The sequence below is a fragment of the Saccoglossus kowalevskii genome, chromosome 6, assembly GCF_978046115.1.
Source record: "Saccoglossus kowalevskii chromosome 6, keSacKowa6.1, whole genome shotgun sequence".
Classification (NCBI taxonomy): domain Eukaryota; kingdom Metazoa; phylum Hemichordata; class Enteropneusta; family Harrimaniidae; genus Saccoglossus; species Saccoglossus kowalevskii.
In genome coordinates this window covers 28069122-28094517 of record NC_140646.1, presented here as the reverse complement: position 1 = coordinate 28094517, position 25396 = coordinate 28069122, and the positions used below count along the sequence as shown (strand labels likewise).

General features: G+C 36.2%; 1 protein-coding gene across 3 annotated transcripts in view; it reads left to right on the top strand.

Annotated features, from left to right (window-relative positions):
* The window catches only part of LOC100375075 (putative G protein-coupled receptor CG31760), a 115634-nt gene that overhangs the window by 35855 nt on the left and 54383 nt on the right, over positions 1–25396 (top strand). For all 3 annotated transcript variants that reach the window (XR_014929701.1, XM_085500305.1, XM_085500303.1), the window contains exon 2: positions 22999–23793. Coding sequence is in view for 2 of the 3 variants with exons in the window: in XM_085500305.1 (XP_085356431.1) it covers positions 23106–23793 (688 nt within the window). In the remaining variant the exon portion in view is untranslated. The remainder of the gene's footprint in view (positions 1–22998; positions 23794–25396) is intronic.

The following is a 25396-nucleotide window of genomic DNA, read 5'->3' as shown; positions in this document are numbered from 1 at the left end:
CAGTGATACAAGACCATACCGTGATACATGACCATACAGTGATACATGACCATACGGTGATACATGACCATACAGTAATACATGACCATACAGTAATACAAGACCATATAGTGAAACATAGCCATACAGTGATACATGACCATACAATGATACACAGCCATACAGTGATACATGACAATACAGTGATACATGACCATACAGTGATACATGACCATACAGTAATACATGACAATACAGTGAAACATAGCCATACAGTGATACATGACCATACAATGATACCTGATCATACAGTAATACATGACCATACAGTGATACATAGCCATACAGTGATACATGACCATACAATGATACATAGCCATAGAGTGATACATGGCCATACAGTGATACATGATCATATAGTGATACATAGGCATACAGTTATACATGGCCATATAGTGATACATGACCATACAGTAATACATGACCATACAGCAATACATGACCATACAGTAATACCAGACCATACAGTAATACATGACCATACAGTGATACATGTCCATACAATAATACATGACCTTACAGTAATACAAGACCATACAGTGATACATGACCATACAGTGATACATGACCTTACAGTAATACATGACCATGCAGTGATACATAGCCATACAGTGATACATGACCATACTGTAATACATGACCATACAGTGATACATGACCGTAGAGTAATACATGATCATACAATGATACATGATCATACAGTGATACATGACGATACAATGATACATAGCCATACAGTGATACACGACCATACAGTAATACATGACCATACACTGATACATGACCATATAGTGATACATGACCATACAGTGATACAAGACCATACAGTGATACATGACTATAAAATGATACATGACCATACAATGATACATGACCATACAGTGATACATGACCATACTGTAATACATAACCATACAGTAATACATAACCATACAATGTTACATGACCATTGATACATGACCGTACAATAATACATGACCATACAGTAATACATGACAATACAGTGATACATGACCGTATAGTGATACATAGCCATACAGTGTATGGACATGTATCACTGTATGGTCATGTATTACTGTATGGTCTGGTATTACTGTATGGTCATGTATTGTTACAAGACCATACAGTGATACATGACCATACAGTGATACATGACCATACAGTGATACGTGACCATACAGTGACACAAAACCATACAGTGATACATGACCATACTGTGATACATGACCACACAGTGATACCAGCCATACAGTGACATATGACCATACAATGACTCATGATCGTACAGTGATACGCGACCATACAATGACACATGACCATACAGTGATACATGACCATACAATGACACATGACCATACAGTGATACATCGCCATACAGTGATACATGACCATACAGTGATACATGACCATACAGTGATACATGACCATACAGTAATACAAGACCATACAGTGATACATAGCCATACAGTGATACATGACCATACACTGATACATAATCATACAGTAATACATGACCATACAGTGACACATAGCCATACAGTAATACATTACCATACAGTGATACATGACCATACACTGATACATGACCATACAGTGATACATGACCAAACAGTGATACATAGCCATACAGTGACACATGGCCATACAGTCATATATAGCCATACAGTGATGCATGGCCATACAGTGATGCATGGCCATACAGTGATACATGACAATACAGTGATGCATGATCATACAGTAATACATGACCATACAGTGATACATGACCATACAATAATACATGTCCTTACAGTAATACAAGACCATACAGTGATACATGACCATACAGTGATACATGACCTTACAGTAATACATGACCATACAGTGATACATAGCCATACAGTGATACATGACCATATAGTGATACATGACCATACAGTGATACAAGACCATACAGTGATACATGACTATAAAGTGATACATGACCATACAATGATACATGACCATACAGTGATACATGCCCATACTGTAATACATAACCATACAATGTTACATGACCATTGATACATGACCGTACAATAATACATGACCATACAGTAATACATGACAATACAGTGATACATGACCGTATAGTGATACATAGCCATACAGTGATACAAGACCATACCGTGATACATGACCATACAGTGATACATAACCATACGGTGATACATGACCATACAGAAATACATGACCATACAGTAATACAATACCATATAGTGAAACATAGCCATACAGTGATACATGACCATACAATGATACACAGCCATACAGTGATACATGACAATACAGTGATACATGACCATACAGTGATACATGACCATACAGTGATACATCACAATACAGTGATACATGACCATACAGTGATACATGACAATACAGTGATACATGATCATACAGTAATACATGACCATACAGTGATACATGACCATACAGTGATACATGACCATACAGTAATACATGACAATACAGTGAAACATAGCCATACAGTGATAAATGACCATACAGTGAGACATAGCTATACAGTGATACATGACAATACAGTGATACATGATAATACAGTAATACATGACCATACAGTGATACATTACCATACAGTGATACATGACCATACAGTAATACATGACAATACAGTGAAACATAGCCATACAGTGATACATGACCATACAATGATACATGATCATACAGTAATACATGACCATACAGTGATACATATCCATACAGTGATACATGACCATACAATGATACATAGCCATACAGTGATACATGGCCATACAGTGATACATGATCATACAGTGATACATAGCCATACAGTAATACATGACCATACAGTGATACATGACCATACAATAATACATGACCTTACAGTAATACAAGACCATACAGTGATACATGACCATCAGTGATACATGACCTTACAGTAATACATGACCATACAGTGATACATAGCCATACAGTGATACATGACCATATAGTGATACATGACCATACAGTGATACAAGACCATACAGTGATACATGACTATAAAGTGATACATGACCATACAATGATACATGACCATACAGTGATACATGCCCATACTGTAATACATAACCATACAATGTTACATGACCATTGATACATGACCGTACAATAATACATGACCATACAGTAATACATGACAATACAGTGATACATGACCGTATAGTGATACATAGCCATACAGTGATACAAGACCATACCGTGATACATGACCATACAGTGATACATGACCATACGGTGATACATGACCATACAGTAATACATGACCATACAGTAATACAAGACCATATAGTGAAACATAGCCATACAGTGATACATGACCATACAATGATACACAGCCATACAGTGATACATGACAATACAGTGATACATGACCATACAGTGATACATGACCATACAGTGATACATGACAATACAGTGATACATGACCATACAGTGATACATGACAATACAGTGATACATGATCATACAGTAATACATGACCATACAGTGATACATGACCATACAGTGATACATGACCATACAGTAATACATGACAATACAGTGAAACATAGCCATACAGTGATACATGACCATACAATGATACCTGATCATACAGTAATACATGACCATACAGTGATACATAGCCATACAGTGATACATGACCATACAATGATACATAGCCATACAGTGATACATGGCCATACAGTGATACATGATCATATAGTGATACATAGGCATACAGTTATACATGGCCATATAGTGATACATGACCATACAGTAATACATGACCATACAGCAATACATGACCATACAGTAATACCAGACCATACAGTAATACATGACCATACAGTGATACATGACCATACAATAATACATGACCTTACAGTAATACAAGACCATACAGTGATACATGACCATACAGTGATACATGACCTTACAGTAATACATGACCATACAGTGATACATAGCCATACAGTGATACATGACCATACTGTAATACATGACCATACAGTGATACATGACCGTAGAGTAATACATGATCATACAATGATACATGATCATACAGTGATACATGACGATACAATGATACATAGCCATACAGTGATACACGACCATACAGTAATACATGACCATACACTGATACATGACCATATAGTGATACATGACCATACAGTGATACAAGACCATACAGTGATACATGACTATAAAGTGATACATGACCATACAATGATACATGACCATACAGTGATACATGACCATACTGTAATACATAACCATACAGTAATACATAACCATACAATGTTACATGACCATTGATACATGACCGTACAATAATACATGACCATACAGTAATACATGACAATACAGTGATACATGACCGTATAGTGATACATAGCCATACAGTGATACAAGACCATACAGTGATACATGACCATACAGTGATACATGACCATACAGTGATACGTGACCATACAGTGACACAAAACCATACAGTGATACATGACCATACTGTGATACATGACCACACAGTGATACCAGCCATACAGTGACACATGACCATACAATGACTCATGATCGTACAGTGATACGCGACCATACAATGACACATGACCATACAGTGATACATGACCATACAATGACACATGACCATACAGTGATACATCGCCATACAGTGATACATGACCATACAGTGATACATGACCATACAGTGATACATGACCATACAGTAATACAAGACCATACAGTGATACATAGCCATACAGTGATACATGACCATACACTGATACATAACCATACAGTAATACATGACCATACAGTGACACATAGCCATACAGTAATACATTACCATACAGTGATACATGACCATACACTGATACATGACCATACAGTGATACATGACCAAACAGTGATACATAGCCATACAGTGACACATGGCCATACAGTCATATATAGCCATACAGTGATGCATGGCCATACAGTGATGCATGGCCATACAGTGATACATGACAATACAGTGATGCATGATCATACAGTAATACATGACCACACAGTGATACATGACCATACAGTAATACATGACCATACAGTAATACAAGACCATACAGTGATACATCGCCATACAGTGATACATGACCATACAGTGATACATGACCATACAGTAATACAAGATCATACAGCGATACATAGCCATACAGTGATACATTACCATACACTGATACATAACCATACAGTAATACATGACCATACAGTGACACATAGCCATACAATTGTACGTGACCATACAGTGATACATGGCCATACTGTGATACATGACCATATAGTGATACATAGCCATACAGTAATACATTACCATACAGTGATACTTGACCATACAGTGATACATGACCATATAGTGATACATAGCCATACAGTGATACATGACCAATACAGTGATACATAGCCATACAGTGATACATGACCATACAGTGATACATGACCATACAGTGATACATAGCCATACAGTGATATATGACAATCCAGTGATACATGATCATACAGTAATACATGGTCATACAGTGATACATAGTCATACAGTGATACATGATCGTACAATGATACATAGCCATACAGTGATACATGATCATACAGTGATACATAGCCATACAGTGATACATGGCCATTCAGTGACACATGACCATACTGTGATACATTACCATACAGTGATACATGACCATACAGTGATACATGACCATAGAGTGATACATGACCATACAGTGAGACATAGCCATACAGTGATAAATGACCATACAGTGAGACATAGCCATACAGTGATACATACCCATACAGTGATGCATGGCCATACAGTGATACATGGCAATACAGTGATACATGATCATACAGTAATACATGACCGTACAGTGATACATGACCATACAGTAACACATGACCATACAGTGAAACATAGCCATACAGTGATACATGACCATACAATGATACATGATCATACAGTAATACATGACCATACAATGATACATAGCCATACAGTGATACATGGCCCTACACTGATACAAGACCATACAGTGATACATGACCTTACAGTAATACATGACCATACAGTGATACATGACCATACAGTGATACAAGACCATACAGTGATACATGACCATACAGTAATACATAACCATACATTGTTACATGACCATTGATACATGACCGTACAATAATACATGATCATACAGTAATACATGACAATACTGTGATACATGACCGTATAGTGATACATAGCCATACAGTGATACAAGACCATACAGTGATACATGACCATACAGTGATACATGACAAACAGTGACACAAAACCATACAGTGATACATGACCATACTGTGATACATGACCACACAGTGATACCTGCCATACAGTGACACATGACCATACAATGAGACATGACCGTATAGTGATACGCGACCATACAATGACACATGACCATACAGTGATACATGACCATACAGTAATACATGACCATACAGTAATACAAGACCATACAGCGATACATAGCCATACAGTGATACATGACCATACAGTGATACATGACCATACAGTAATACAAGACCATACAGTGATACATGACCATACAGTAATACATAACCATACAATGTTACATGACCATTGATACATGACCGTACAATAATACATGACCATACAGTAATACATGACAATACAGTGATACATGACCGTATAGTGATACATAGCCATACAGTGATACAAGACCATACAGTGATACATGACCATACAGTGATACATGACCATACAGTGATACGTGACCATACAGTGACACAAAACCATACAGTGATACACGACCATACTGTGATACATGACCACACAGTGATACCAGCGATACAGTGACACATGACCATACAATGAGACATGACCGTATAGTGATACGCGACCATACAATGACACATGACCATACAGTGATACATGACCATACATGACACATGACCATACAGTGATACATCGCCATACACTGATACATAACCATACAGTAATACATGACCATACAGTGACACATAGCCATACAATTGTACGTGACCATACAGTGATGCCTGGCCATACTGTGATACATGACCATACAGTGATACATAGCCATACAGTAATACATTACCATACAGTGATACATGACCATACACTGATACATGACCATACAGTGATACATGACCAAACAGTGATACATAGCCATACAGTGACACATGGCCATACAGTGATACATAGCCATACAGTGATGCATGGCCATACAGTGATGCATGGCCATACAGTGATACATGACAATACAGTGATACATGACAATACAGTAATACATGACCACACAGTGATACATGACCATACAGTGATACATGACCATACAGTAATACATGACCATACAGTAATGCAAGACCATACAGTGATACATCGCCATACAGTGATACATGACCATACAGTGATACATGACCATACAGTAATACAAGATCATACAGTGATACATAGCCATACAGTGATACATGACCATACACTGATACATAACCATACAGTAATACATGACCATACAGTGACACATAGCCATACAATTGTACGTGACCATACAGTGATACATGGCCATACTGTGATACATGACCATATAGTGATACATAGCCATACAGTAATACATTACCATACAGTGATACATGACCATACAGTGATACATGGCCATACAGTGATACATGACAATATAGTGATACATGATCATACAGTAATACATGACCATACAGTGATACATAGCCATACAGTGATACATGACCAATACAGTGATACATAGCCATACAGTGATACATGACCATACAGTGATACATGACCATACAGTGATACATAGCCATACAATGATATATGACAATACAGTGATACATGATCATACAGTAATACATGGTCATACAGTGATACATAGTCATACAGTGATACATGATCATACAATGATACATAGCCATACAGTGATACATGATCATACAGTGATACATAGCCATACAGTGATACATGGCCATTCAGTGACACATGACCACACTGTGATACATTACCATACAGTGATACATGACCATAGAGTGATACATGACCATACAGTGATACATGACCATACAGTGAGACATAGCCATACAGTGATAAATGACCATACAGTGAGACATAGCCATACAGTGATACATACCCATACAGTGATGCATAGCCATACAGTGATACATGGCAATACAGTGATACATGATCATACAGTAATACATGACCATACAGTGATACATGACCATACAGTGATACATGACCATACAGTAACACATGACCATACAGTGAAACATAGCCATACAGTGATACATGACCATACAATGATACATGATCATTCAGTAATACATGACCATACAGTGATACATAGCCATACAGTGATACATGACCATACAATGATACATAGCCATACAGTGATACATGGCCATACACTGATACAAGACCATACAGTGATACATGACCTTACAGTAATACATGACCATACAGTGATACATAGCCATACAGTGATACATGACCATACAGTGATACATGACCATACAGTGATACATGACCATACAGTAATACATAACTATACAGTAATACATGACCATACAATGTTACATGACCATTGATACATGACCATACAGTGATACATGACCATACAATGATACATGACCATACAGTGATACATGACCATACAGTGATACATGACCATACAGTGAGACATAGCCATACAGTGATACATAGCCATACTGTGATGCATGGCCATACAGTAATACATGACCATACAGTGAAACATAGCCATACAGTGATACATGACCATACAATGATACATGATCATACAGTAATACATGACCATACAGTGATACATAGCCATACAGTGATACATGACCATACAGTAATACATAGCCATACAGTGATACATGGCCATACAGTGATACATGACCATACAATGATACATAGGCATACAGTGATACATGGCCATACAGTGATGCATGATCATACAGTGATACATAGCCATACAGTTATACATGACCATACAGTGATACATAGCTTAAAGTGATACATGACCATACGGTGATACATGACCATAGAGTGATACACAGCCATACAGTGCTACATGACAATACAGTGATACATGTCCATACAGTGATACATGACAATACAGTGATACATGACAATACAGTGATACATGACAATACAGTGATACATGATCATACCGTAATACATGGTCATACAATGATACATAGCCATACAGTTATACGTTACCATACAGTGATACATAGCCATAAATGATACATGACCATACAGTGATACATGACCATAGAGTGATACATGACCATACAGTGATACATGACCATACAGTGAGACATAGCCATACAGTGATAAATGACCATACAGTGATACATAGCCATACAGTGAGTGATACATGACCATACAGTGATACATGACCATACAGTGAGACATAGCCATTCAGTGACACATGACCACACTGTGATACATTACCATACAGTGATACATGACCATAGAGTGATACATGACCATACAGTGATACATGACCATACAGTGAGACATAGCCATACAGTGATAAATGACCATACAGTGAGACATAGCCATACAGTGATACATACCCATACAGTGATGCATAGCCATACAGTGATACATGGCAATACAGTGATACATGATCATACAGTAATACATGACCATACAGTGATACATGACCATACAGTGATACATGACCATACAGTAACACATGACCATACAGTGAAACATAGCCATACAGTGATACATGACCATACAATGATACATGATCATTCAGTAATACATGACCATACAGTGATACATAGCCATACAGTGAGTGATACATGACCATACAGTGATACATGACCATACAGTGAGACATAGCCATTCAGTGACACATGACCACACTGTGATACATTACCATACAGTGATACATGACCATAGAGTGATACATGACCATACAGTGATACATGACCATACAGTGAGACATAGCCATACAGTGATAAATGACCATACAGTGAGACATAGCCATACAGTGATACATACCCATACAGTGATGCATAGCCATACAGTGATACATGGCAATACAGTGATACATGATCATACAGTAATACATGACCATACAGTGATACATGACCATACAGTGATACATGACGATACAGTAACACATGACCATACAGTGAAACATAGCCATACAGTGATACATGACCATACAATGATACATGATCATTCAGTAATACATGACCATACAGTGATACATAGCCATACAGTGATACATGACCATACAATGATACATAGCCATACAGTGATACATGGCCATACACTGATACAAGACCATACAGTGATACATGACCTTACAGTAATACATGACCATACAGTGATACATAGCCATACAGTGATACATGACCATACAGTGATACATGACCATACAGTGATACATGACCATACAGTAATACATAACTATACAGTAATACATGACCATACAATGTTACATGACCATTGATACATGACCATACAGTGATACATGACCATACAATGATACATGACCATACAGTGATACATGACCATACAGTGATACATGACCATACAGTGAGACATAGCCATACAGTGATACATAGCCATACTGTGATGCATGGCCATACAGTAATACATGACCATACAGTGAAACATAGCCATACAGTGATACATGACCATACAATGATACATGATCATACAGTAATACATGACCATACAGTGATACATAGCCATACAGTGATACATGACCATACAGTAATACATAGCCATACAGTGATACATGGCCATACAGTGATACATGACCATACAATGATACATAGGCATACAGTGATACATGGCCATACAGTGATGCATGATCATACAGTGATACATAGCCATACAGTTATACATGACCATACAGTGATACATAGCTTAAAGTGATACATGACCATACGGTGATACATGACCATAGAGTGATACACAGCCATACAGTGATACATGACAATACAGTGATACATGTCCATACAGTGATACATGACAATACAGTGATACATGACAATACAGTGATACATGACCATACAGTGATACATAGCCATAAAGTGATACATGACCATACAGTGATACATGACCATACAGTGATACATAGCCATACAGTGAGTGATACATGACCATACAGTGATACATGACCATATAGTAATACATGACCATACAGTAATACATGACGATACAGTGATACATATCCATATAGTGATACATGGCCATAGAGTAATACATGACCACAGAGTGATTCATGACCATACAATAATACATGACCATACAGTAATACATGACCATACAACGATACATGGCCATACAGTGATACATGGCCATAGAGTAATACATGACCATACAATAATACATGACCATACAGTGATACATGACCATACAGTGGTACATGACCATACAGTAATACATGGCCATAGAGTAATACATGACCATACAATAATACATGACCATACAGTAATACATGACCATACAACGATACATGGCCATACAGTGATAGATGGCCATAGAGTAATACATGACCATACAGTAATACATGACCATACAGTGATACATGACCATACAGTGATACATGACCATACAGTGACAATAATCATAGAGTAATACATGACCATACAGTGATACGTGACCATACAGTGATACATCGCCATACAGTGATACATGACCATGCTGTGATATGTATCCATCTGTCTATATTATATTCTACTGGTTTTGATAAGTTTAAAGAGGCTTGTGTAGTCCGCACAAATCGGAAATCATTCGTTGTGATAATAATGTCATTGATGTATATAAGGAATAGAATTGAACTAAGAATTGATCTCTTTCGAAAGCCGCATGTCATACTTGAATCAATTTTGCCAATTGCTGGAGTTTGGGAACGTAGCGGGAGAAACCATGTAGTGGAATGCCTCTGAATTCGTAATCTGTGAATTGAGTCAATTGTTTGTCATGTCATGATCAATCGTATCGAAATCATTCTTTGGTGAATAAATAAATATTGAATACAATAGAGCTATGTTCGTGGCCAGGCCAGCAAGTGCTGATTTTGTATATGGTTTTATTCCCGAAAACCATGATACAGGGAGCTTGATACAATATCATGTTTGGTAATGTCTACATTGTTCGCTGGAGGGGTAATTCTGACAATGTTTTACTGATCTGGAAAACAATTAATTATGTGTTGGTTAAGTTCGAGTAATGTGTGGGTTATAAGCGGCGTATTGAAAAAAATAAGTAATTTTCACAAGGCCGAAAGAAGAAAATATTCTGACAGTGTTCTCTGAGACGTTAAGTTAAGGCCTGTATCAGTAGAATCGTTTGACACATTCCTAAGCAACGTCTTTATGTTTGGTCAAGTAAGTGCCATTAGTTGAGATAGATGTTATTTTTTGAAGGGATGTAATTGTTTGTGGTTATATTTAGAATCATATTTTCCTCTCTTGCCATTTTGTTATCATCACTTGAAACAAGGTTATCTGGAAAATAAATGCTTCCATGTTTAAGTGTCTAGACGAAATAATTCGATAAGATGTTAGGCAGGTAAGCATAATTCGGATTAAAACACTTCTACACAGGTTGCCAGGATACGATATGTAAATCGGCCATCATCAGAATTGTAATTATATAAATCATAGATATCAGAGATATTCAGATTTCAAAACATGGATTATGTTTGTTATATTGCAAACAATCAGGAATTAGTCAGTGATATCAGTTTCAATAGTGCCGCAATCAATGAAAGAGTCTGTGAATTTTCTATTTTCAAGGTATGGAGAAACGTGAAATATGATGTGGTTTATTCGCATGTTATTGCGTGCGCACACTCACTACATTCATGAGAATGTCTTTGACAAGAAATGGCATTACTATATCCATTTTTACTTGAGGCCTGTCATTATGTATGGTGTGGATGTTTTACATTAACAATCTTCTGGAAACATATTAATAACCACTACACAAATATTCATGTGTATTAAAATAATTAAGGTTTAAGTTAAAATATAAAAATACTGAATTCAGTATCACTGTAAACTTGGTGATATCTTTGCATTCCAGGACGGTGTCAGGTCATGGTGTGTATATTTTATTAAGGCATGTTTAAAACTGAACCAAATCATTATTTGTTTTCTGTACATATTGCATCTCACCTAATTTGATTATGATACCTTTATATTGGAATACTAACCCAATTAGATTGAACTGCCGTTGGAATGTAGTCAATAGTATTCGCAAGAAATTTCTCCATTTAATTTAAACTGATACTACACGCCAGGCCCAAACCATAGATAAAATCACAGTTAACGTCGTCAAAACACGATTGAATGGCATTGCTTGTTTGGTGTAGCGTAATTGTTGTCCTTTTATGAAGGGCGACCCAATTTTCATCGCACAATCTCTGTTCTATTGATCGTGAAATGTAATAGCCAGTGGAGTAGAGCAGATAGCAAGCTTTGTTTGAGACATGGTCTCTAATTTACTTCCGGTAACTCGTTGTGGCTAACATTAGATCCGGTGAATTAGTTTTTGAAATAACCCACGTTTTTCATAAGATGCCTTGAATATAAATAAGATCAGTTATGCATTGTTGTTAACCGTATGGGGTGCGGCTACTATATTATATTATTTTCATTCAAGTGATTACTGACATTTGAATTTTGCTAAATTGATGAAAAGACAGCGACGTTATAGTACACATGAGCATGGCGTGTATTATTTTACATATTTATTTGGGTTCTTTGCCTAAATAAATGTTTAGTATTGCTGAAATGAAATTGTATATTAAATGATTTCGAATAACAAATCGGTTGTCCTGTCTTATTAAAAACCTCAAAAACTCATCGAGCAAGACTGTGCTTGTCAACGTTTACAATGATGGCGTATATTAAGTTTCAAAATTATATGGCCTAGGGCCATTAATTTGTGTATAATGGCATTTTTTTATCAAATAAAGTTAATTTTGTGCTCAAATGTGAGTGTTTTTTTTAATTTTAAAATTAAATCACTTAAAACGTGTGTCTTTGTCCATACCAGAATTGAACGTAACCGACAGTGCCTCAGTAATATAATTATAAATTTGACAAATGTCGTGTTTTCAATTCGATATATTCAATGTCATCCAACTTTATAAACAGTGTTAAACATACTTTCAAAAAATGTGAGTGCGATTCACATTCACTCAGGCAGTCTCATCAGAGGACGTCTTTTTGAAACAGACGTCTGTTGAGATGCGCACATCCACGTATTTTCTATACAGATATTGTTGTGTGAGAAGAAATAAATGTATGGATAACATCACTTTTAAGAGAGAAAACCGAATGAACAGCCAAACTGGATGATGATGATACGTGCTTTCTGTTATTTGCTTTACCGCGTCATAGATTATTGCCACTGGAAATAAACGTGTTTTTACTTTGAATAGAAGCAGTTCACATAAAAGCTGATACGACACCTCGTCTTATCTATAGATTGAAGTGAATTCAATGCGGAGTATGTGCTTGCCAAGCATGTGTGTTCATTCCATTCACCGAATCCAATCAGACTCGAAAGACGAGGATTGTGCAGCTGAAAACTTGCATCATTCAACAATATGGCCAGATGAACTCAAGCTGGGTCGCTAGCTATAATGATGTGATTTACCACAAATAACCCATTTCTTCTATGCTAACATTCAGTACGGGTGAGCTAAAATATACATTGTGATTATTAGGAAACTCGCCCGCCAAAAACATGTTGTCTGCATTGGCATATATATATATATATATATATCAGACGTGCACTTTTCCTCCTGGATTAAGTAACATACAGTGTCAATGATGAAATCAATTATTTTTTATCTGCTCCATCATATAGGATTTAATAATATACAGCCACTAAATCACACTATAGTTAAAATTGGAAATACGAAAACATCGAAAATTTACAAAATGATTGATATTTTTTATCACACATTGGGGAATACTTCGGCATAGACAACGGATTATATACACGTCGGTGTGACGTTTAATACCTTTATCGTACAATCACACTACACTAGAAGTTACAATTTATTGATAACAACATTATTGTATTTAAATCCCACTGCGACAAAACGAATCACGTGACCAGTATTGATAATAACAAAATACGTATGACGTTTGATTATGAAATGTATTTTCATGCGTAAATGAATATATTTTATGTCATTAATATTTATATCGCTTATCCATCGCGACACTCATATCAATTGAATTGTATTTCAATCAATAAATTGATTAGGAGAGTATTATTGTATGGTTTTAAGTAATATATTAAATTTTGGAATGTGACAACACTATGCCACTCAGTATAAGCAGTATTTCACAACGTACACTTATGAATTATATACTAGACGTAATCTAGTAAAAAATAAACAGACTTGATGAGTGACAGAGGAATCTTCCATAACAGCTAGATTGTCCACTGAAAATACTACACCGTGACGGTGAACACACTTTTACACTTTTACGAGTGCTCAAATATGGACTCTATTGATCTCTAAATATTCACCTACTAGAAATTGTCGTCTGTCTATATTACATTTCCGAAACACGTTTCGGGTAACAATTTTTGAGTAACAGTAATCCACTTTTAATTTGTATCTCAAAATGTTAATGACAAATTATTTAACTAGATCTAGTCCTTTGAATCGAGTACTACGTCGTAGATTTTTCAGGAAATTGATACTTTATTCCAGTGCAGACGATTACCTATTTGGCAAAAGATAATTATTACTTCTTCTTCATCGCTATTACGGTTATTCATTTGCAGATCGAGGTCATTTGCGTTGCCATGGTGACACCAAGGGATACGCTTCCTAGTCTTTGTAGACACGTATTGTTAGAATTGCAATATTCACGCCTCGTGACGTTCCAATTTAAATTTCATTTCGATTTAACATTTTAAGCAAAAATGCAGTTTTCGAATAGCCAGATTCGTATTTTTTTTCCTGAAATCATAAACCAACTCACAACTCATTCAACACGGGCGATTCGGGATTAACAGTCTATATTTAAATTTCACGGTGAAGAAACTTTCACCATTATTCCGTACGTCGCGTTTCTAGTGAGACGCAATAACTTTTATTGCCTTCTTCGTTTTGATAGCATATTCTCATTTGCTTTTCGATTAAATAAGGTAATTATGATTCCATGTGCACCACGTAATCGACAGAAATTGCGTCTCGCTGATTCAGAAGTACAACTACTGCTGAACACGAAAGTGGCGGGCATTCAGTGCAGTCACAAAATATAATGTAATCCCCAATAGTATGCCAAAATAACATAAATACCACAATATAATATTTAGATACAATGTCCTTAGAAATTGTCATACTTCATACTGATTAACTCTCATGCTTAAGTTAATAAGATTATTTAGTCTACTTACTTACTTAATGTGATGGGGAATGTTGTTATTAAAATTGCTCTAAGCTGTTCCGGATTTTACGATAATTGTTCTAATGTGTGTGGCGGGGGCATTAATATAAACTTCAGACATCATTCAAGTTCAGTGATTAATCTAAATGAGATTGTGTTGACTGCACAGTCGAACCAAACCGTGTTCGTGTACAAAAGCTCGGAACGTATTCAAGTATCATTGGTGTTCAATTATTAATTTGCGCGAGTAGTTCAGTTATTGAATTTGCGTTTATTGTAAGTAACTTGAAGGAGCATGTGTTCTATTTGTGAGGTTTGCTATTGGATTGTTTAGCTAAATTAAAATTACCTGAATAAACCGACGTTATTACGTTATTAGATATCGGCGCAATTTCACATTCATCAGTCTTTACGACCAACACTCACGAGACTGCATTATGTTACGAGGTTGGCTGGTTGTGTTCACGGACAACAAACAAAGGTCGTAAAACGTTTTCCCGAGACAGATTAAAAATAGAATATTTTTATTATAAATATTGTGATAATAAAATATTATAAATTATCATTAACAAGTCGAGGTGATCATGGATTGTTTATTGATTTATTAAAATTTAATCATATTCACAAGGCTACACACAATCGATAAAAATCGTCATAGTCAATATTGTTCAGATTTGACTACGTGATACATGTACGAGAAATTGTGTAAATGTGTAGTAATTTTGATATTGTCACTCAAGTATTGAGAATATCTCAAAGTAACATATTTCTAAACCAGACGTCTACTTGAATAGTGAGCGAAGTATTTATTCAATGGTGGGACAGATTTTGTTATAATTGTAGTTGAAACTGGAGAGTGCTTAATATCCCCACGAGAAATGAAAACAATTATCATTGGTTTTTTATCACGTCTTGGTCAAGCTGTCTGTCTCGGCCAACGTGCAAATAGTTACAATTTAGCTAATTTGGCTCAAAATGATATATATATATATATAACTATCGTGGCACTTTCAGTGAAGCTGTATTCCGATTGGCGCGCTACACCATTGAACTTTGACAAGTGTGTATGTGGACACGAGTAGAATTACGTGTGTGTGTAGTACAGACTGACCCCGTCGTCGTTGAATTACCTTCACACTAAACGTGATTATAACATCGCAGTGGTGTCATGAAAGCCGTGCTGCCACGACATGATACACTGTAACAATCAATACGTGGTTACCATATACTACACGTATCCAATACCCCATCCCAGCCCAAGGCAGAAAATGAGACAAAGAATTATCTACGTCTGTTTGTATTATCTGAATTAGATTTAGATTTGTCAATGGCTTTTTTATTACTCTTCCCATTTAGATTTTCCAATGTTGATATCCCAAGCGGTGAATTTCTTTTTCTGATGAGAGTCTACGTCGCATGCGTAATATATTGACACCGTCAGCGGATGATAGCATAGTGCTCAATTCTTCATTACCAGAGTTGCGTAATTGTGAACTGATTGTCAACGAGTTATTTTAGTGAGCTTGAAATAGCCAAAAATAACACGTCATAGAAGTCCTATTTTCTGCGAACATTAGGTCGATTGTTAGAGTAACAGTATTTGAACGTTGTTGCTAAGCAAACGAAGGAGCTGGCGAGAAATGTTCTTCAGTATGCTCTTTAGTCTATACTACAGCGTTGATTGACAGCATTGAGTGCCTCGTACGTATGAGTTATTTGACACAAGACTCTAATACTTTGTATTCTCGACAAACGTGCCAGCTCTTCACATTTCTATGCATAATAGTAAAATAACACATAATGTTGGCCAAACACTTATTAGCTATATCAGAGTTTTATTATATGTTTATTAAAGTCAAGTTACTCATCTTGGCCCAATTTGTAAACACTGCAAACATACGTTCAAACACAAATTCACACATGACATCTTTAAAAAGCATAAAAAGTGATTAGTTGAATCGTTTTGTTTATACCAATTTGCATTTATATTGACCTCCGAGCTATAATTATGTGTGCCATTCAATGTATAGGTTGTTGCTTTCACTTTATGAGAAGTCAATATATTTATTTAAAAATAAATTGGAACAGACAATGTCGATTTCTAATATTTAATAGGCTGAAAATGTGTTTGGGGAATCAATGATGTGACTGCCAGAGGCCTAGCTTGTATGGGTAATGAGGCAATGAAATGGACAGATGCGCCCCCTCTCCCTCCCCATAAATATGTGAACGAAGAGATTCTGTTTTAAAGTTCCTTATCAAATACACTGCACACATTCAATCAATTTGCTTGGACAAGTTTAGTGTTATCTCTTACTTCCTATATTTTGTAGATTTTCCTATTGTATTCGTTGGCATACATAACTGGGAATATATCGTAATTTACCGATTATTTAGCGCATCGCGTGCCAAATATTACCTGGACTGAATAAAGTTATGTCACAATAGGTGGACCGTTACTTTTTGTCGATAACTCCACAAAATAATTGCTTTAAACCATATAGTTCTCTGTAACCTTTGAAACGACCCGTGCTGTGTTCAATAAGTACACCGCGAATCCGTGGCAACCTGTGTCAATTCAAATATTTCCATTCAATTGTGGATACAGAATTTCGTTTTAAATCGGAATAATGATTGACTGATCTATACCGAATTATAGAGAAAATTGGTGAAATGCATGTACACCTCATTACAGCAACTGCCACACAAGAACTTATTTGCGATATAATATACATACATCTATTATTGGACCAAACGCTCGTTATCGCCAGCAAAAAAATAATGATGGGTAAGCACCATAGATTTGTGTATGTTGGTTTAAAGGATTTGAATAGCTTAGAGCAAAAGTTGCCTAAACCTATTACTGCGCAGGTGGTTTACCGTTGTGAATATATGAAAAACAACACATAATTGCTCTTTTTATACTATCTTCTCATAGAACTAGTACTTAGTCTAGTGACATGTTCGAATTGAAGCCAAAACATAAACCTCGCAGTTTTATCGGACTTTGGAATGTATTCTTTGATTTTATTCGAAAAAAGAATATAATTAAATAATTAAATAAATTCATAAGCGTTGTATGCCAGTGAAATGAAAATGTGTACTTTTATACACAAATTCGTCTGTTTCAGTTGATCAATAGAGGGCGCGTGTATGGAGATTATTGTGGCACATTTTATGCAGATGAGCTGCGCAGTTCGAGTGCGAGATTTCCAGTATCGATGACCACCTATAGCGATTCAATGTTCAATTCAATTAAACAACACGTTTGTCGCCTGGCGTTCAGTATGAACGTACATTGTGAACGTTACACTGTTCACACGCCGCGAATATATGAGATACTGGAGTGAATTTTTGACAATAGTGTGGAAATACAAACAAACGTATGTATAATCTATATGTTTTATTTAAATAAATCTCATTTTTGTATTTTACGTTAATTCATCGAGGTTTGTTAGAAAGTGGAGCTTGCAACTGTTACATTGTAGTTCGGCAAACAATCTATATAGAGATTTGCCGATGAACAGGATTTGCCGTGGATTGCGTTATCTTCGTGTGCATATCAATTCGGAAAAAAAATCACAGCAGGGTCAGTCTGAGCATTTACTTACGAAAGGTTTTGAAATCTGTCTGAAAAATATTTGTTTGTGAATTGTAATATCACTAATAACAAATTATGTGTGGTCTTTACCCAGCGTTAGGTTTTATTTCCTACCCCAGAGAATATAGTACGTACCTACATGACTCAGTTTGATATAAGCCAGTTTAAAATCGTTTTGTTTACACCACGTTGTGTGCTTAGAGGGTCATATATCTGTTTCTCACTGGCAATGTATCTTTCTCAGTCACGTGTTTCTTGTCTATTGTATTGTGTTTGGGGGCTTTGAACTTCCCTTTATTGAATATTATGACTGTGAGTTTCGATTGGGTTTTTTTCCTACAAACTTAGGGGGTATTCGTTGTTAATTGACGCATCCTTTTCCACAAAAAAAGAGCCATATTTACGCTGAAGAATTGAATAATTTCCAGGTTTGCAAGGCTCCTTTTAGCGGAATAGCGTGCCACGTGAAACATTAGAGTAGGTAAAGACGTTCACAGCTGCATTATATCCATTAAGGCGAATACGAATATACAATGCTCCTGTCAAGAACGTAACCTACATTTCGAAAATATTTGCCACGAATGCGCCCACATGCTATGATATTCGCGCTCTCATCGTCGGTAAGAGGCATGGTGATTGCAATTGATGACGCCCTTAGCAACCGTAACTATGATCATTGTTTTGTTTACTAATGTGATATGTCTTGAATAAGGTATTCAGGAAACGTGAAGGGAAAGTTAGAAATAGTATTAGTATGACCAAGTAAGATATACTTTTCCGGAATTTAATATTACTTGTATACCACCCGAGAAGTTTTGAAATCTAACACCCACAGCATTCATAGATCCGGACTTGTAAACATCTTAAGGTAGAGATGCAGGTTGTACGGCACTTTGGAGTGAATTTTTTTTATTTTTTGCTTTTTATTATTCAAACAGTCTTGGCTATAGACTGTTAAAATTTTGTACAATTGTGAATAGTAGAACATACTTAAAAAACGATTTTAAAATATAGATAACAGGTGCAAACATTCTCTCTTTTGAATGCTTAGGAAGATTTAGCAAGGCTGTACATAATAAAAAAATAAATAATAAAAAAGAAATGTCGGGATCTCCATACTATGCACTATATTTAACTTTTAACAAAACGATAATACATTTAAATTTGGAACTGTTACAGCCATTTTAATTATGAGCATTAGCAAACTTCTTACTGAGTGAATTGTTATGCAAATTAGCAATTATCTCAGCTTCTTTTTAGTGCACATCCCAGAACTTTAAAAATAAATAGCTCCTAGACGCTTTGACCTTTTGTTTTGAAATTTTTACAAATGATTGACAATGTGTTTATCTTCAAAACGCCGTCGGGACATTGTTTTTGGTTGAACAGTGTTACAGCAATCGTACAGACAAGTAGTCTGGGTGTTAATTTATGCATAAACTTGAAGTAGTGAAATCTGAGCTCCCGCCCTGTAAAATTAACAACTGGTAGACAGTTTTCAAGACGGCACTTTCTTCATAGTAAACAGATGTACCCATAAACCAATTTTGACAGGAAACAGAAGCATGGTTTAGAAGCTAAATTTTTTTAAATCACTTTTGACCAAAAAAGCACATTTTTGTGCATATTTCAAACTACAGTGTCCATAAAAATAAAATACTAACAAAATGTTAAAATTCATACAATAAGCTTTCCGAAAATATATAGTTTTGTGGACAAGGGAGGTTATCTTGTTTTCCTAATTAGCAAATTAAAATACCTGTCAGGTAAACTGCATCTCTACCTTAAACCACTGTCTTATATATTTGTATAAGGATACCCATATTTGCATATCGTGTTTCAACTGTGATTTGATGTTTTCTCATATTAGTCAAATATATAAAAACAGAGAGTCGCCTAGCCATGTTTTACACCTGCATTTCCCCCAGTTTCCTTTCTTTTTAATAATTACCTGCGCTAGCGCGGAGCAGGGCGAGCGTAGTGCGCGCAGTGCCGTATATATTAGTACGTGTAAGTATGTTCACAATAGAAGACGAAATAGGTAGCGTCGTCAAACTTGGAACACATGTCTCCCATGTGACCTTAATGACCTGGTTATACACTCTAAAAACAAAAGGTCACGCTCACAGTTCATGTATTTTCGCAATATAACTACTATGAGAAAATAGCTAGCGCCTTAAAACTTGACACTAATGTTCCCCATGTTACCCCAGAACTAACATTTGTCAAGACGAAGATCAAAGGTCAAGACGTGTGTATGTATGTTCGCAATAGAGTTACAAGAGGAAACTAGCGCCTTCAAATTTGGAATACAGGTGACCCGCAACTTAGTTAGATTATCAGGACAATCAGTCAAAAATCAATGTCACATTATGTATGTATGCATGTCGGTAATAGAATTCCACGAAAAAATAGGCCAATAAGAAATATATATATAGATGAACTATGATCGCTTTTGGAATATTTTGTTTTTAAAAAATGTTGTGTAACTACATAATTATAGTGATAACATTGAAGTAAAAACAAATCAGCCGCTTGGTGGGTGGTAAGTGAGAACGAATGGGTTTTGTTTGAATATGAGCACTGAAAAAAAAAACAGTACCATTTTGCTCAAGCTTGGGTACGTCATCTCAATACAACGTAACTGTATTTGTAATTAATTGCCATCAATAGTGTGAAAGTCGAATAACATAGCACGATATACTGTAATTTATTGCTAAAAGGATATTAGTTACATTGTAACTAAGTAAATATTATTACAATTAACCCATCATTCCTTTATCCACCACCCCTTGACGATAATGGTCCATGCTACATTCTAGTGATTTAGAATGTGCTGGTATTACTTTATTCCATTTTCATATTCTGTTTTCTTGCAGAGGTTGTCATGTGCCAGTGATAGATGGACTGAATCATCTCTACTTTGTTACCTGTATTATTTGAGTATAATTTTCAACTTGTATTTTTGTTAAATTGCTCGACAACGATGAAGTGGATTTCATGGTCAATAATTGCGCTGGGATTTCTGTGTGCAAACTGTATTGATAATAGCACGGCTGGTACCGTGGCAAACGCTAAGTCATCTGCGTTCGTCTCAGCAGCATCTTCTTCGTCATCCCTATCGTCGTCTACCAGCTCTACCTTGACGAACTATTTGTGGACAGCCACCCAGAGGGACGGATTGAACTCAAGCGGTACACAGGGAGACTTTGAAGCCGATAAGGTGGTGGAATTTCTACGTTATGTTGACAGGGTACAGGAGAACATTGATAACTGCACACGGGGAACAGGAGTGCGTTTACCGGATGGGGAGTACAACACAGACAGGTTCCGATCGCAGGCGTTACAAGCTGTCGATCGGGCCAATTTTTTGACACGCATTTGGCGAAACAGTGCTTTAAAAGCAGTCCACGAATCGCAAGAATTCTTTTACGTCGCTGTCAGATCTCTACTTGAAAGTGATGATATTCTCTTCGCGGCAGGTAATTGCTATGATTATAAGGAGTTTAAAGATTTTGAGCAGTTTTGTCCGTACGCATACCGCGATACAAGTGAACATATACACGTCAAAGATCTGTCTATAGAGTATAAGTATCTTACCAATGACTCAGAGTGGTTTTTCATGGCAAAAGCTAAAGCCGAAGAATTGTTGCAACATTACAACAAGACGGAAGGTAAGTCATTATAGGTGGGACGGCTAAATTTTCTTTTGATTTTACAGTCTAGTAAAACAGCCTACAGGAAGGAAGCATCAGCTTCCGATGATTTTCTTGCAAACGAGTCTCTGTTTTATTGAATACACACAAATATAGATTCGTGGCTTGCATGCATAGTCGGTTATTCTGAAAACATAAAAAAATGACTGCTGATGGTTGATGTTGTTCGGCAATTTTTCAATGCGAGTAAATCAAGCCCAAGCGACCTTCTGTGATTTCTAAAGGAATTACAGTCAATTAATTACTAACATTTATATAACATAACTACGCGATCCAGACGTGCATCGTATTTACATGCAAATGTATATAAGGTTAAGTAAGATAGCAATAACAATGAGAACATTGTGTGGATCACAACAGTAGTCAGTTATCGTAATACTAAAAATGATTGATGTGAATAATCACACCGAGCTTCTTTGTATACAATCATATTACGAACCCCCTTCATAGTTTGTCTAATATAACTACAATGATGTTAAATTTAATGCCTCCTGCCTGCCGTTACTCGTTTGTCAGGATACAAGTCTAGTACATTGCTAACTGTCAGTGTAGTCCATGGCCTCTCGCGTTAAAAGCTTTGTTGTCTTCGGTAATGGAAAGAAAATCTAATCTCTCTGAAAGCCTTCATCGACAATGCGATGTCAGCGGAGAACACATGTGTTGTTAAACACACAAACGGGGGCTAATATAAATTTGCGTAATAGTCAATTCACAGACTGACTGGGAGTTCATTCTAGGTGGATATATCCATAACACTACGATACGCAATTATAATGCTTTGTCGAAAGCAGCGTCGAATACTATTTGTTTGACCTTATTTGAGGTAACTTGGGACAAACACAATTTATTCACCAATTCCATGTTTACACTTGATGTCCATTTATGTTCTTCTGAGCGAAGTAAACTAAAAAAAACAATCTTGGATCAATATCGTGCACTTTTAATAAATGAAATCCCATTAAAGTCAAATGTTCTGTAAACGACCCAGGGGATAACATATGACCGCTACGACATGTTGTCGTCATGTGGGAATTTAAGGCTATAAACGTGAAATCGATAAATAATCATGATTGTTTAGTTAGTTAGTTGATTGGTTGGCTGGTTGGTTGGCTAGCTGGGCGGCTGGTTGTTGATTTGGTCACTGCCTATAGCACTCATAGTGCTCTGCAATGTTATGTAAATTAGCCTAGTCTAGTTTATATAGGTTAGGAAACATAACTTGTTTAACTGTTGTAACGGCGTAAAATAGATGGGTGATAAATTATGCTCTGATACATCTTAGTACTTAGGTATACATGATAATATCAATGATAGATGATAGAATAATTATTGAAAGCGATATATAAACCTGCTGGTAGGGCTATGTTTTGATTAAAACATGCTCGTAATATGCTCTGTCAAACATTACAGACAGGTTTTAACTTACCAAGGAGGTCGTAAGCCAAACACGACGATACTAAAGGCTACGGATCGTGTTACATCTGTTCGGTATTAATAATGTATAGCGGTGTTAACGATACGTGTATTTATAATGAATTAGCTGATATTAAATATATATTGT